General features: G+C 38.8%; 1 protein-coding gene across 1 annotated transcript in view; it reads right to left on the bottom strand.

The window, feature by feature from the left end:
* Positions 1-17,320, bottom strand: part of ANO4 (anoctamin 4) — a 202,647-nt gene that overhangs the window by 16,364 nt on the left and 168,963 nt on the right. The window contains exons 21-23 of the mRNA XM_022600027.3: positions 11,233-11,385; positions 10,079-10,226; positions 3,892-4,011 (exon numbers count right to left, since the gene is read on the bottom strand). Coding sequence (XP_022455735.2) covers positions 3,892-4,011; positions 10,079-10,226; positions 11,233-11,385 — 421 coding nt within the window. The remainder of the gene's footprint in view (positions 1-3,891; positions 4,012-10,078; positions 10,227-11,232; positions 11,386-17,320) is intronic.

Genomic DNA, 17,320 nt, shown 5'->3' with positions numbered 1-17,320 from the left:
GGATCATTGTGTTTTCATTGTCATTTGTTTCTAGGTATTTTTTGATTTCCTCTCTGATTTCTTTAGTGATCTCTTGGTTATTTAATAATGTATTGTTTAGCCTCCATATGTTTGTGTTTTTAACCTTTTTTTCCCCTGTAATTTATTTCTAATCTCTTTTGTTCAGAAAAGATGCTTGATATGATTTCAATTTTCTTAAATTTACCGAGCCTTGATTTTTGACCCAAGATGTGATCTATCCAGGAGAATGTTCCATGTGAACTTGAAATAAAGTGTAATCTGCTGTTTTCGGATGTCCTGTATATGTCAATTAAATCTATCTGGTCTACTGTGTCATTTAAAGCTTGAGTTTCCTTATTAATTTTCTTGTGGATGATCTGTCCATTGGTGTAAGTGAGGTGTTAAAGTCCCCCACTATTATTGTGTTACTGTTGATTTCCTCTTTTATAGCTGTTAGCATTTGTCTTATGTATTGAGGTGCTCCTATGTTAGGTGCATATATATTTATAATTGTTATATTTTCTTCTTGGATTGATCCCTTGATCATTATGTAGTGTGCTTCTGTGTTTCTTGTACCATTCTTTATTTTAATGTCTATTTGATATGAGTATTGCTACTTTCTTTTGATTTCCATTTCCATGGAATATCTTTTTTCCATCTCCTCAGTTTCAGTCTGTATGTGTTCATAGGTCTGAAGTGGGTCTATTGTAGACAGCATATACATGGGTCTTGTTTTTCTATCCATTCAGCAAGCCTGTGTCTTTTGGTTGGAGCATTTAATCCATTCACATTTAAGGTAGTTATCGACATGTATGTTCCTGTTACCATTTTCTTAATTGTTTTGGGTTTGTTTTTGTAGGTCCTTTTCTTCTCTTGTGTTTCCCACTTAGAAAAGTTCTGTTAGCATTTGTTGTAGAGCTGGTTTGGTGGTGCTGAATTCTCTTAGCTTTTGCTTGTCTGTAAAGCTTTTGATTTCTCCATCAAATCTGAATGAGATCCTTGCTGGGTAGAGTAATCTTGGTTGTAGGCTCTTCCCTTTCATCACTTTAAATATATTGTGCCACTCCTTTCTGGCTTGTAGAGTTTCTGCTGAGAAATCAGCTGTTAACCTTATGGGAGTTCCCTTGTATATTATCTGTCCTTTTTCCCTTGTTCCTTTTAATAATTTTTCTTTGTCTTTAATTTTTGTCAGTTTGATTACTGTGTGTCTTGCTGTGTTTCTCCTTGGGTTTCTCCTGCCTGGGACTCTCTGTGTTTCCTGCACTTGGGTGGCTATTTCCTTTCCTATGTTAGGGAAGTTTTTGACTATAATCTCTTCAAATATTTTCTTGGGTCCTTTTTCTCTCTCTTTTTTTTTTCTGGGACCCCTATAATGAGAATGTTGGTGCATTTGATTTTGTCCCAGAGGTCTCTTAGGCTGTCTTCATTTCCTTTCATTCTTTTTCTTTATTCTGTTCCACGGCAATGAATTCCACCATTCTGTCTTCCAGGTCACTTATCTGTTCTTCTGCCTCAGTTATTCTGCTGTTGATTCCTTCTAGTGTAGTTCTCATTTCAGTTATTGTATTGTTCATCTCTGTTTGTTCTTTAATTCTTCTAGGTGTTTGTTCTTTAATTCTTCTAGGTCTTTGTTAAACACTTCTTGCATCTTCTCAATCTTTGCCTCCATTCTTTTTCTGAGGGCCTGGATCATCTTCACTATCATTATTCTGAATTCCTTTTCTGGAAGGTTGCCTATCTCCACTTCATTTAGTTGTTTTTCTGGGGTTTTATCTTGTTACTTCATCTGGTACATAGTCCTTTGCTTTTTCATTTTGTCTATCTTTTTGTGAATGTGGTTTTCATTCCACAGGCTGCAGGATTGTAGTTTTTCTTGCTTCTGCTGCCTGCTCTGCGGTGGATGAGTCTATCTAAGAGTGTTGTGCAAGCTTCCTGATTGGAGGAACTGGTGGTGAGTAGAGCTGGGTGTTTCTCTGGTGGGCAGAGCTCAGTAAAACTTTAATCTGCTTGTCTGCTGATGGATGTGGCTGAGTTCCCTCCCTGTGGGCTGTGTGGCCTCAGGGGACACAGCACTGGAGCTAGAGGCTCTTTGGTGGGGCTAATGGTGGACTCTGGGAGGGCTCACACCAAGGAGTACTTACCAGAACTTCTGCTACCAGTGCCCTTGTCCTCATAGTGAGCCATAGCTGCCCCCTGCCTCTGCAGGAGACCGTCCAACACTAGCAGGTAGGTCTGTTCATTCTCCTATGGGGTCACTGCCACTTCCCCCTGGGTCCTGATAAGCACACTACTTTGTGTGTGCCCTCCAAGAGTGGAGTCTCTGTTTCCCCCAGTCCTGTCAAACTCTTGCAGTCAAATCCTGCTAGCCTTCAAAGTGTGATTCTCTGGGAATTCCTCCTCCCATTGCTAGACCCCCAAATTGGGAAGCATGATGTGGGGTTCAGAACCTTCACTCCAGTGGGTGGACTTCTGTGGTATAATTGTTCTCCAGTTTGTGAGTCACCTACCCAGTGGTTATGGGATTTGATTTTATTTTGATTGCGACCCTCCTACCATCTCACTGGGGCTTCTTTGTCTTTGGATGTGGAGTACCTTTTTTGGTGAGTTACAGTGTCTTCCTGTCGATGATTATTCAGCAGTTAGTTGTGATTCTGGTGCTCTCGCAAGGGGGAGTGAGCGCACGTCCTTCTACTCCGCCATCTTGAACCAAATTGCTGCAGCTTCTACATCAGCACTTGCATGTTATGGGTGCTGCTTCTTAAACCTCATGAACTAACCTCTGCTAGCTTCCAACTTTTCTGTTGCTTCCTTGCCTCTCTTGGCCCTCACAGAATTGAGAGAGTGAGGGTCTTGCTCTGGATTAAGCTTTGGCTTAAGGGAATGTTTTTGCTGGTTTGATCTTCTGTACAGACCACTAAAACTTTCTTCAGATCATCAGTAAGGCTGTTTCACTTTCTTATCATTTGGGTGTTCACTGGAGTAGCACTTTAACTTTTCTTCAAGAACTTTTCCTTTGCATTCACAACTTGGCAAACTGTTTGGTGGAAGAGGCCTTCCTTTTGGCTTATCTCTGCTTTCAGCTTGCCTTCCTTACTAAGCTTAGTCATTTCTAGCTTTTGATTTAAAGTGAGAGATGTGTGGCTTTCCTTTCTCTTGAACACTTAGAGGCCACTGTAGGGTTATTAATTGAATTGGCCTAATTTCAATACTGTGTCTCAGGGAAGAGGGGAGCCCATGGAGAGGCAGAGATGGGGAAACAGAGCAGTCAGAACACATTAAGTTCACTGTCTTATATGTGCAGTGTTTGTAGCACCCCAAAACAATTACGATAATAACATCAAAGATCACTGATCATAGATCACCATAACAAACATAATAATAATGAAAAAATCTGAAATACGGCTAGAATTACCAAAACGTGACACAGAGTCACAAAGTGAGCAAATGCTGTTGGAAAAACAGCACTGACAGACTTTCTCGATGCAGGATTGCCACGAACCTTCAATTTTTAACAAATGCAGTATCTGCGAAGTGCACAAAAATGACATATGTCTGTGTGTAACAAATTGTTTTACTCTTGCTGCTTCTAATATTCTCTCCTTGTCTTAACTTTTGATACTTTAATTATAATGTCTTAGTGGGGGTCTCTTTGGGTTCCTCTTACATGGGCTTCCTGGATCTGGAAGTCTGGGTTTCACCCCAGAGATTATGTTTTAATCTGTCTGGGTCACAGCCTCATTAAGAGATTTAAAAATTCTCCAGGGGATTGTAATGCATAATCAAGTTTGAGAACCGCAGCTGTAAATCCACTCAGTCAACAAGGGCCACTGTCTGAGCAACACCTCCCCACGGCAGAGCCAGCCCAGCTGAGGCTAAGAGTGCCACACTTACCTACAGTACTTGAGAGGAGTCCCCGAGAACTCACTGCCATCAGACTCAGGCTCAGATCGGTTCTCAAAGTCAGAAATTCGGAATACAGACAAGCTGGCGTTCACATAGCCAACCATGCACCTACAAAAGAAAACAGATTCTCTAATTAGGACTCTGATCACCTCTGCATCCAATTCACCAAGGCTCTACTTCCTAGAAATCCCTGCAGTTATAGGTACCTTACTTGGACCTGCCTTGTCACAGCTCTCAAGTTGGAATACACTGAAAAGCCCTGGGTATGCTGAATGAAGAACAAGTCATTCTTTTGTTATAGTCCTTTTTGTGCAGAATCATCATCTAGACTATCACTACCCCAATCAGTGCTTCAGTGAAATGGGCAAAAGCGTTGCATGATCAGCATAAGTAAGTCACCACTTCTTTCATTGATGACACACACACATATGCACACATAATCACATTCCTTCATTAATGATTATCTATAATTTCTCATAATGCCCTGAATATAACTAGTATGAATATAACCCCCCTCCCAACTCACATCCCATGCTACAGTCATGCTAGATTATGTTCCTTTCATGTATCATATACTTTCATGCCTCTGCTCATGTTGTCTTTTCTCTTGGGATTCCTTACTCATGGTTTACAAGTGGTAATAGTGTTCACCAACTGAGATGTCACCTCTTTTGTGAAAATGTCCTAATCCCCCCAGTCAGAAGGCTCATTCCCTTCTCTCTGTGGTGCAGCTGTATTTACTTCACAATGGGCATATAGCTTATACTAGAGTTGGCTGCATACATGTATGTCTTCTCCTTTGGACTATAGTGTGTTTTTTCTTTTTTGGATCCGAAGAGGTGTCATAGATATTTTGGTATCCTAGGACAGTCTTGTGCAGTGTAGGAATCCAGTAAATATTGAATTCAATTTAAAGTACCAGAGATTCTATCAAGGTCTTGAAGATGGATCAGGAATAAAACTATTGCCTGGACCTCCCAGGGATTATAAGCTTCTTGAGGACATGGCTTTCATTCTGTGTTGGGGAATGGGGGTCAGTATATTACAATACAAAAAACTTGGGCTTTAGGGTCAAATTGTAGCTCTGCTGCTTTCTAGCCATGTGATCTTGGCAAATTATGCAATTCTTAAAGCAACAAGAGTGTCCACCTCATAGGGTCATTGTGGGAATGAAATGAAATGATATATGTAAAGCAAGTGATATAATGCTTAGCCTATAGCAAGATCTTAATAAATGTGAGTGGTATTTTATTTCATGCACCTAGCAGGAGGTCAATAAATATTTAATTATTAATTGAAAGAAGAAATCATGGTCTTCAGACTCTCTTCAATAACATGTCTGATGTGATTATCCAAAGTTGCTGAATACCAAACCCAAGTGATAACACAAACATAGTTCTGAGAGCACATGGGTTCTGTGCATGTGTTGTCTTGCTCAAGACAAGTCACTGGTTTCATCATGGCCTTAAAAGAAATGAACCAAGCAGAAGGACCCATTTGTCAACAGTCACTCATGGGTGAAACAAACGGTCAGTGCGTGTGTAACATGCCCTACTCCCATCACTCGATAAAAAGGTAATTTGAAATGATTTCTCCCTCATCTATGAACTGCCTAGAACATGACATGAAACAGAGTCTTGATGATGATTAGCTGTCACAGAGAGGGAGCCAGTTTTGTGAAATACAGAATAGAGCAGAGTCTTCTCAGGAGCTGAGCTGTGGGGAAGGGAAAGGTGCTCTGGAAACTGGCAAAAGCAGGCCCAGCATTGAAATGGAATAATTACAACCCCTCCTACACTCTTCTCTCACACAGCAGCCCTGAGCTTTACTAAGATTAAAGCTGCTCATGGCTACTCTGTTAAAAAACTCAATAGAGAGCCTAAATTCAAATGAAATACCCACCTCACAGGCTGAATACCTTACATTCAAAGTAAAAGATAAAAGGGAGACATAGTTGAACTCTTTATTAAGCATATTCATGTAATGTCAGTCATGAATCAAGTTGAAAATGTGCCTTTAGTGGGCATGTACTCCTTCTGGGTGCAAAGCATTACACATGGAACTAGTAAGTCTTCTTTCCATATAATTTCCATAATCAGGGAAGAAGAGGAACTGCTACCACTGAATTTTCTAGGCATTTATCTAATTATTTTCACTGTGGTAGAATCTTAGCTTGCCAACGTCAAACAGTTGAGACCATCACCAATTCAGGGAAATGAGGTTTCCCACACTTCATCGTATAGGGTTCAGCCAGTGGCATGCATGTGTCAACTCAGTGACCTATTGTTACAGCAGGAAGGTCACAGGCAGCAGATCCCACGTCTACTAAGTTTGCTGGCAGGAGGTCTATGTATCCTCACTGTGACACACCCCCAGCTCCAGGTGAGACACAGGAAAGACAAGGCTACACTGATGATCAGGGAGAAGTGAGAGGGAAGGATAAAAAAGTATCAGACAAAGGAAGAGTTTCCTGAGAATATAAAATAATGAAGTCAGTTTTCTTAAGGGGTTGGCAGATGGCCTCTAAAGCCATTTCCAAGAAAGAAGATTCAGAAAAATGTCTTATGCAAGGGCAGCATTGTTTGAATTAGAATGCATATGTTTTCCAAGTAACTTCTGAGAAGACATTTATTTAAATGTGAGAATTCTGGTTTTAAAACCATTCATTACTTATCGGTTTCCATCCTTTACTGTGGGGGAAAAGGATGAACTAGTGATCATTCTCATCATTTTCAAGGGAGAGAACAGAATCAGAAGTTGACTTTTGAGTCTGTAGATTCCAGATCAAACTCACTGCAGAGTGTCTTTGAATTCTGCTACTAAATTTGCTTTTGAGGTTTTAGGCATTGTGACTCAAATAGCATGGGGATAGGGTTGAAAGGGCAAAAAAGCAAGGGGAAATAAGGTCAGGTTTGTGCATTTAAAGTCAGACATGCTTTGTAGAAAACAAATGACTAATTTATTTATAGGTTAGTTTGTAGATAACTTTATAGGTAATAAATTAGGCTAATGAGATAAGCACAGAAGAAAGCAGACTTCTGACTTCTTGCATTGAAAACGTCAGACATTATGAAATAAGAAGAGTAGCCCTCTGTAACCATAAGCTTTATCTTCTGAAATACAACTTTGCAGTTGGTTTTGGAGTTGATCGATTTAATTGATTTATAGCTTATATAAATACATTATTTATAGTTCATTAAGATATTTGTAGCTCATTCTGTGAAAATTCGAGCACTGTGTCCTTGATCAAATCTCTAACTCCTTATGGTATCACTATTTTTACAGGAAAATCAGCTTGATTTATACCACTAGATCAGGTATATACCTCACAGTAATTTTCTAAGGCCTGCATATATCCTTAGAGAATGTTCCCAAACTCTAATCCATGTCTACCTGATAACAAAGTAATTAGTTTATTGCATTCATTGAGGGTGAGGGATCAAACTGGTTATTTGTGCTTTCTGGAAAAAAAATTTAGTTTGCTGATTGAAATCTTAACTCTGATTGACAGAACAATTTTATAATATACATCTTCAACTTTACTTCACAATTTCTGTCTCCTGATGTCTGCCCAGAGGTGATTTTAGTTCTCTAAACTCTTTCTAAAGGGCCCTCGGGAAGATACCCTGAAAGACGAAGTGACTTCATTTTGTAGGCAATGAACAACACTCTGATCACCGGCAGCTGGAAAGACAGAATGTCTTAAGAGGGAAGATGAAAACATTTGAAAAACTCTTGTGTACCTGCTGTGTGGAGACCACTGCCTCAAACCACAGTATTCCTTTCACGTACAGATCTGGCTGGAAAATGAGAACGTCTTCCCCACTGTGCTGCTGAAGACTGGTCTGCCGAGCAGAGGAGTGTTGAGACTGGGGGGAATGCGCAGCCAGGAATAACTGAAGCACGCTGTCATAGGGACAAGGGGCCTGTGAACTGAATGACCCTGGACACAGGAGTGAAATCCTCATCCATGGAGGAGCCAGGGAAACCTGTAAGGTGAGGGAAGCCTGGAGTTTTGGAGAAAGGTGATTGGTTTGGTTGGAATACTGTTGATTTAGGGTCAATTTAAATTGCAATATGGCGTTTCCACAGCCGGATTTAATCTAAGTGGGATCTCACTCTGACTGCACATGCTACCTTAAAAGCCTATGACGTCTAAAATTTGACAATGCTGCTCCTCTATGAGTTCAGTCATCTCTGAAGCATTTTTAAACTGGAAAAAGAAAAAAACCTAAAAAGGATAATGGAGTAGCTGGTGGGGCAGAAAATAAGATTCATGAAGAAACATACACAAATGTAACTATTTGAAAATAAGAAAAATGACTAATGGATTAGCAGATAAAAAGTAGATCTACAAATATTGAAGGTAGCAACAGGCTCTTAAGAGAAACATTGTTTAAAAAAAAAAAAAAGAAAAGGCCCAAAGAGCTCAGTAAAACTGAATTAAGGAGGCTAGAGAAATTCTAATCACCATGAACATTGTCTTAAATCTAATAGGCTGTCAAAATTCTAAAGCTCTGATTCATTATCAACTGCACATAAATGTTCCCACTTTATTTTTTGGTTTCCTCCAGAACAAGGTATTACCATATTTGAAGTAGCGGAAGAATGGAAATAACCATTAAGATTTAAACCCCAGGGAGTTGACTGTTAGATGAGTTGGATAAGCACTTATTGGCAGGGGCCCCGAGGGCGTGAGGTTCAGGATGAAGGGCACTGTCTGAGTCTACGCTTTACCTTCGTGTGGGCTCCATCAGTTACTCTGCCTTGTGATTACGGATTTAACCTCTCTCAATCTCTTTCTACTCTTCAAAGCGAGGCTAATAATGCACATCCCGTTACCCGCGTTGTTTTGAGAATCAAATGCAAAACATACATGCAAGTGGTTTGAACAAAGGGAAGCTTTTCTAGGCTGAGTCAAGCAGAGAATGTTCACAACAGTTACAGGTAGAAAGAAATGCGTGCGTAGTACAATGTAAGTCTTCAAATCTCTCTTGAAATGGGATGGTATGCTCACTTACAGTGGCTAGATAATTCACATTTAATGGCCACGTGGTTAGTGAAGAACTTTATAGAAGCTTCCTCAAGTAGCTGGATTGTGAGCTTTATCTCATTCAATTATCTATGCCTTAGAGCATTTATGTAGGATGAATAATGAAATTGGACCTAGGTCAGGTGTGTATAAATTTAGCTGACTTGATTTGGTGGCACTGTACTCCTTGGGGGCTGATGGAACTACACTAGCTATAGAGGATGAATTAGTTTGGCTCAGACTAGTAAACTAAGAGGCAGGGCTGCTTGTAGGAATATGCAGGAGCCTAAGTGAGATGACTTCTGGGGAACCAAAAGGACCCTATGATCCCAACACACATTCCACTCTAACCTACAGACATTTAAATCCCACAATTAATTATATTATTTTGGCATTAGCCAAACAGGGTTGTTTTATTTTTTCCCATTAAAGTATGTTGGCACTTTTTATCTTTTTTTCAAAGGGTGTAGAAATGAAAGCTAGGGGACATGTTATAATTTTGCCAAGACTTTAGCTGACCAGAAATACAGAGCCCTGGCTTTGGGAACCATTGAGGTGATGCCATAGTATTGATCTCTCAGCGAGTTAAGTTCACCCAATTTGCCTGTGGTAATATAGACACTGGTCAAGTCCACAGCCAGGAAAGAATCATTCAGTTACTTATTCCACAAATATTTATGGAATACCTTGTGAGTACTTGGCACATGATTGCACATTTCCCATGTAAAATTTTCAGAGTCTTCACATGACACAAGAGGAATCAAATTATAACTATACTTTTATAAACTCATAAAAATGGCATAACTATATATCATGGAACACTTTTTTTGCTACACACATTAGCATACCACACACTTCTGAATTCATGGTGGGCAGGAGGGGGGAAATGATTATTTGCTTTTCTCACATTGGATTCCACCTAAAACTTGTATGACTTGTATGACTTCCAACCCTTCAATAGATCAGAACGTGTTTTCTTTGGCCAAAAGTGTTATTGTATCATATTTCCACTTCCCCACTACAGGCCTTCTGTCCTGGGCTTGTGCCCCATGTGCTCCAATGCAGAGGCTTCTGTCTGAGTGTCCCAACAGCACACGATGGCTAGGAAATGGGGATTTCATGATGGCTTTATGGCACACTTACTTTTGCCCAGCTTCCCCTTGGCCTGCACAAGGTCCATACTTATAAGCGTACACCAAGCGAGGGATAAAGTCAGATGTGATCGCTATGACAAATGCGTTTGTAATAACAGAGAGAATTCCAATGCCTTCAAGAATTCCATACCAAATTCCTATTCAAAGAGAAGTGTTGAATTAATTCCAGACACAACAGCAGAGGTAATAACTATAAAAACAACTGGGGTAATTCATTTTCAATAGTCCTTTGCACAGGTCCTTCCACCACCCCAAATACTGATTCTTGCAACCAGGAGGAAGAATTTGTACCTTCAAAAACCTTGGCATTGAAGGAGTTTGCATGGAAGTGCCCATGCTCATGACTTAAAAATCAATCGGGTTCAGATATAAGTAGAGAATTCTGGTCAATGATAAGGCACCAAACACTATCTGATAAGATTGGCACATGCAATGTCAAGATGCCACCAGACTGGGAGCTCCTTGGGGGTACCTATAGGGTCTCTCCAGTTCATCTTTATGGACCAAGTTCCTGATGCACTGACCCAGAGTAGGTGCTCATTGAGTGTGTTTGTTTCATTGGGACGTTCAAAAAACACTGAGTTAAGCATATGCACACCGAATTCTCTTCTACACACACTGGCTGAGCACCTGCCTGCTCTATTCTAAGCACCGGATGCAGAAATGAATAAAAGACAGGCTCTGATCTCTGCCAGCTTTTGAGAGGCTGCACCTGATTCAACTCAGCATCTCTAGTCAAAAACCAAAGGCCATCTCTGCCTATAGAAAGACTGGATCATACTTCCTATGACTCAGGCAAACATTTAGGAAAGAGCAAAACAAAGTTAAGCAAATGGGAGATCTACTTTAAAAAGGAAATAGGTGGTAATAAATCAAATTTTTAGATTCCAAAGTCTTAGGATAGAAACAACCAAATTGAGAATCTATTTAAGCACAAATTCTCTAGCACTGGAAATTATAAATTTCCAAATAGGTAGCTGTACTTGTTATCTAATATTATTTAAAGCTAACAATTATTCTTTTGTAAGAGTTAGTTGAGTCATCTTACATGGAAACCATATGTAAAAATCTAAAGCTGGTAGCTGTTTTATTTTATCTACCAGGTGGTTAATTTCTTTGAAAAACACCCCAAATCCAACTTACCTATGTCTTTGGCCCTTGAAGCTAAAGGTCGCCTCCACTGTGTGACAAATTTATAAGCGTCAAGTCGAATTTCAATTATATTATTCAGTAAGGCCAGGAGTGGCGCTAGGGGAAAAGCTGCCACAAAGATAGTCGTAAATCCAAACTGGAGAACTAGGGAAGGAAAAAGGAAAAAGAACAAAGAGTATTGGCTTTCCAGTACTATTTTCAAAAGGATAATAATCTGAATGTGTCATTGTTTTAACCCATATTTTTCCCCGAAGCACAGGGAACATCTCTTCTAGAAAGATGGCCAGGACACTTGAAAAAGAGGTACTCCCTGAGCCTGGAAGCAGTGGCATCCTGGGAGCAATGATCATACCTAGAGTCCAGAGCTTGTTTTCTAAATACCATTCTCTAATAAAAGGAACCAGGGCTCCTTAGAGAAATGTTTGATTCCAGAGCTACGGCATGGAAAAGACAAGGTTAGTCTGGAATATCTTGTGATGTCAGAAAGTTAGGAAGTGCTTGAGAAATGATGGGGACACATCAATAGGACACAGGACAAACTTGAAGGAGGTCCCAATGGCCAAAGCTGGAAAAATCTGTACAACAAAATAAATAAGGATAGTATTGGATTACAACCCAAAGACTAAGTATCCAAGTCCATAATGGAATAAATACAAGTATAAATATATACTGAAATAAATAAATGGGGGGAAAGGGACGGCTCTTTCCTATGACAGAATTCTAATTAATAAATGTAGAAGGAATGACTAAAAATAGAAAATCACCGGTAGTGAGACACCACAGTAGTAATTGTTGCAGGCAAGAGCCATCAAAGAATGCTAAAATTAATAGGGGAAATTATATTGAGAAAAACGATTTTTATATTCTCAAAGTATCTCCCTACACGTTAGTAATTACAAAGGAAAAAATATCTTTGCTATGGAGAAACCTGATAGACATCACCTTGACTGAGTGATCCAAGTTCATATCACCAGTAATAAGACATATTGACATCACACCCCCAAGATGGTGTACTGAGGAGGCTACAATATCCTTTCTGTGGAATTTTTGCCAAAAATGCATAACCTCAACCTAATCATGAGAAACCATTAGATAAACCCAAATGGACCTTCTACAAAACTAGTAGTCTTAAAATACGTTAAGTTCGTGAAAAAGAACTGTCATAGAATGGAGGGAACAAGGAGATGCAACTAAATGCAATGTTGGATGCTGGAATGGGTCATGGACAAGAAAAACAGACAGTGGAAAACAGGCAATATTCAAATAAGGTAATTAGTTAACAGTACTGTATTAGTGTTAATTTTCTGGCTTCAATATATATGTAAGATGTTAACCTTATGAGAAACAAGGTGAAGAGTATTTAGGAACTCTGTACGATGTTTGCAACTTTGCAAATTAAAAAGTTTTATAAGAGGCAGTGCCTGACGCAAAACAACCAGATGGCGTAATTGAAAAAAATTTTAAAAGCACTTGACTGAATGAATGCCTGCATATTTTCTACTGTTTTTACTTTTAAAACCTTATTTTAGAAAGTAACAACAAAACAATGACTAACACATACACCATTTTCTATGTAACAGGCACTGTTCTAATTACTTCACCTATTTTAACTCAATTTTCACAACCACTCTATTATGTGGATACTATTATTATGCTTATTTTACAGCTGAGGAAACTGAGGCACAAAGAAGTCAAGTAATTTGCCCAAGACACATCACTAAGAAGCAATTCTAACATGGGTGATATGGTCCCAGAGTCCTGAAGAGTCCATTTACCTCATCTTTGTGATACTGCCACCTCCAGGGTATCCCCCATCTTTGGTTACATTCATACTCAGTGACTATGCTGGTTGGCACTTCACCCACCAATAGACACAGGCATTCCCTTCAGTTTTTCCCCTGGTTTCACTTTTCTCCTGACTTCCCTCTTTCCTTGGGTGAGTCCATCCGCTCTCATGACTTTATTATCTGTCTGATGAGGTTTCCCAATTCTCTCTCTCTCTAACCCTGACCTGTTGTCTGCTGCTATGCTACAGAAGCAGTACTTTCCAAACCAATCTCTCAATCTCATCCTTAAACCTGCTCCGCCGTTCATGTCCCTCTTCCCCACCTCCCCTCGGAGCTGTCTTACATAAAAACCAGCTTTTAGCTAGCTCAGCCTTGAGAACTAAACGCCTCCAAGTCCCAAAATTAATTACCCTTCAAAAATGTCTCTCATCTGTCCCTCCTCTCCACTGTCCCCAGATCAGGCTCTGATTTTCTAACTGGCTTCTCTGCCTCAGGCTTTCTCCTCCTTCCCCCATTGCCCTACTATTAATGTTGGTTAAAGCCCATCACTCATCACCTTTCTACTCAAAATGTTTCAGTAGGTTCTTGTTGCCTGTAGACTAAATCCCAAACTTTTTCCGTGCCATTCAAGGGTCTTCCAAATCTCATGTCCAAACATGCCCCATGACCCAGACAGGTGTCCCAATCAGTCCTCTACCCATCCACACTACACTTCTATTTTTACGGGGTCATGTCATGTACTTAGTGTTTCTGTTCATACTCTGGTGGAATTCTATTCTTTCTCCAAGTGTGAGCTCAAATGTGCCCTCCTCTGGGCACACTTAATTAACTACTGCTTCCTCTGTAGCTCCCACAACTCTGCTTATCATCATAGAGCTTAGTTTCTCTTAATTTTATGGCTCTTTACCTGTATAGTATCAGGTCTTATGTTTAAGTCTTTGATCCACTTAGAGTTCTTTTTGTGAGTGGTGTAAGATAGGGGTTCAATTTCATTGCTCTGCATGTGTTTATCAAGTTTTTTCAACACTATTTGTTGAAGAGACTATCCTTTCCTCATTGGGTATTCTTGGCTCTCTTGTCAACAAGTAGTTGACCACATATGTGGGGGGTTTAATTCTGGGCTCTGTATTCTGTTCTGATGGTCTATATGTCTAATTTTATACCAGTACTGTACTGTTTTTATTATTACTCTAGCTTTAGTAGTATAGTTTGAAGTCAGTAAGTATGATACTTTTGGATTTGTTTTTTCTTCTTAGGATTTCCATGGATTTGGAGTCTTTTGTGGTTCCATACAAATTTTAGGGTTGTTTCTTCTATTTCTATGGTGAATGCCCTTGATATTTTGATAGAGATTGTGTTGAACCTATAGATCAGTTTGGGTAATATGGACATTTTACAATATTCTTCCAATCCATGAATATGAGATGTTTTTCCATTTGTTTGTGTCTTCTTCAGTTTCTTTCAGCAAAGTCTCGTAGTTTTTGTTGTACAGATCGTTCACTTCCTTGGTTAAATTTATTCCTAGGTATTTTATTGTTTTTGATGCTGTTTATGGGGTGATTTCTTTGTCAGATACTTCATTGTTGGTATACAGAAATGCAGCTGATTTCCGTATGTTGATTTTATGTCCTGCAATTTTATGAAACTTGTTGACTACTTCCAACAGTTCTTTGAGTCTTTGGGATTTTTGTATGTAAAATCATATCGTCTGCAAATAGTGATAATTTTACTTCTTCCTTTCTGATTTGGATGACTTTTATTTCTTTGTCTTACTTAATTACTCTAGCTAGGACTTCCAGTATTATATTGAATAAGAGTGGTGGGAGTGGGCATTCTTATCTTCTTCCTGATGTTAGAGGAAATTTTTTCCATTTTCTCCATTGAGTAAATGTTAACTGTGAGTTTGTTGTGCGTGGCCTTTACTATGTTAAAGTATGTTTGTTCTGTGCCCAACCTGTCAAGGTTTTTTATCATGAAAGGGTGTTGAATTTTGCAAATGCTTTTCCTGCATTTATTGAGATAATCATGATTTTTATATTCTATTTTTTTTTTTTTTGGTAGTACAAGTTCTTTTAATAATTAGAATCAAAGCCTGTTCTGGAACTCAAGTCCACTTAATTCCAAAACCACTTAAAATTTTAATGGGGGGAGGGACAAGATGTCCCCAAGCAAGAATAAGATGGTGTTTATCAAAACAGCTTTGGACCTACTCAGGGCTTCAACTCCAAACCATAGTTTTGGGGAAAAAAAAAAATAAGACAAAATGTGTCATTTCCTAGAAGAGTCTGAAGTGGAGTTGTCAGTTATCTTCTTTTAGCATTAGAGGATTTTTTTTTTCTGGTATATATTCTTTTAGTGTATTTAATATTCTACATGCACACATACACAGATATCGTTATTGCAAAAACAGGAAAATCTATTTTATAGTCTTCATCAAATGATCACATTATTGTGATTGCTTATTTAGTTGTCTCTCCTGCCAGGAAGGCAGGAATAATATCTCGCTTACCATCCATCACTCTCCTACTACCTAGCATAATACCTAGCACAGGAAGACAGATATATGATCATGCATACATCTAGGATTTTTTATAAATATGCCACATTGCCCTTGTGGCAGCTGTACCAATTTTAAAACCCAAAAGCAATTACGAGAAGTTCATTTCCCTTCATTCTTCGCAAAACTTCATCTTATGACTTTTTAAGAATCTTTGCCATTTTGATGGGATTAATTTGTCTCTCATTTTTCTTTCTTTTTTCTTTTTGACACACACACACGGTATTTTATTTTACAAGAGACAAATCAACCGACACCAAGCATTGTAAAGGGATGACCACAACAAAAGCAACAGTGATTGCAATTACCAAACACGAAACACACTCATACTATTATCATAATATTGATATTCAGTCCAGTAATCCTCCACTGTAACAGCTCCTTTACTTTGCAGTGAAAATTGATTTGTATATTTTTTGCCTCTGAGTTCTTGTGGGATTTTTTTTTTAATTCAAACAGAAAGTCACAAAAATTATAATCATCCTCATCAGTTCACTCAGTCCCATGTAATTAATTTTTTTCATCTTGATCTTTTGTTAGCACTTTTATGAATTCGTCAGCTTTCCATTAGAGTTCTGAAAATGCTTATTCATTCAGTTCAGCAGTATAGTCAGTTACCAGAAACCTGTACTTGTCAGAGTCTTTTCCATGAATTCCTTGAAGATGAAACCCTTTTACAGGAACATTTTTGTGAAAGCATCAGAGTATACCCAGAACTGTCTGTAAATGACAAAAGACTTAAAAATGACCACGGTTAAAGATTTGATGAAAGTTCATAATAATGCAATTGACAAGGAAATTTAGTTATTTCTGAGATATACATTTTAAAGTAATAACTAGACTTATAACATTATACCAGAACATATAAGATTTTTAGAAATTTCATGTAATGTCTGAAACATTTATATTAATATATTTCCATACAAATAACCCAAAGAAAGTTTAGTATTAGTTTTTTTTTTTTGTTCGTTTGTTTTTTAATACTGCAGGTTCTTATTAGTCATCAGTTTTATACACATCAGTGTATACATGTCAATCCCAATTGCCCAATTCAGCACACCACCATCCCCACCCCACTGTGGTTTTCCCCCTTGGTGTCCATACGTTTGTTCTCTACACCTGTGGCTCAACTTCTGCCTTGCAAACAGGTTCATCTGTACCATATTTCTAGGTTCCACATACATGTGTTAATATATGATATTTGTTTTTCTCTTTCTGACTCACTTCACTCTGTATGACAGTCTCTAGATACATACATGTCTCAACAAATGACTCAGTTTCATTCCTTTTTATGGCTGAGTAATATTCCATTGTATATATGTACCACCTCTTCTTTATCCATTCATCTGTCGATGGGCATTTAGGCTGCTTCCATGACCTGGCTATTGTAAATAGTGCTGCAATGAACATTGGGGTGCATGTGTCTTTTTGAATTATGGTTTTCTCTGGGTATACGCCCAGTAGTGGGATTGCCAGGTCATATGGTAATTCTATTTTTAGTTTTTTAAGGAACCTCCATACTGTTCTCCATAGTGGCTGTATCAATTTACATTCCCACCAGCAAGGCAAGAGGGTTCCCTTTTCTCCACACCCTCTCCAGCATTTGTTGTTTGTAGATTTTCTGATGATGCCCATTCTAACTGGTGTGAGGTGATACCTCATTGTAGTTTTGATTTGCATTTCTCTAATAATTAGTGATGTTGAGCAGCTTTTCATGTGCTTCTTGGCCATCTGT

The sequence above is a fragment of the Delphinapterus leucas genome, chromosome 11 (assembly GCF_059928025.1).
Source record: "Delphinapterus leucas isolate spDelLeu-1000000601 "Yukka" chromosome 11, BTC_Dleu_Yukka2, whole genome shotgun sequence".
Taxonomy (NCBI): domain Eukaryota; kingdom Metazoa; phylum Chordata; class Mammalia; order Artiodactyla; family Monodontidae; genus Delphinapterus; species Delphinapterus leucas.
The sequence above is the reverse complement of the archived record's forward strand: the minus strand, read 5'-3'. Positions and strand labels throughout refer to the sequence as shown.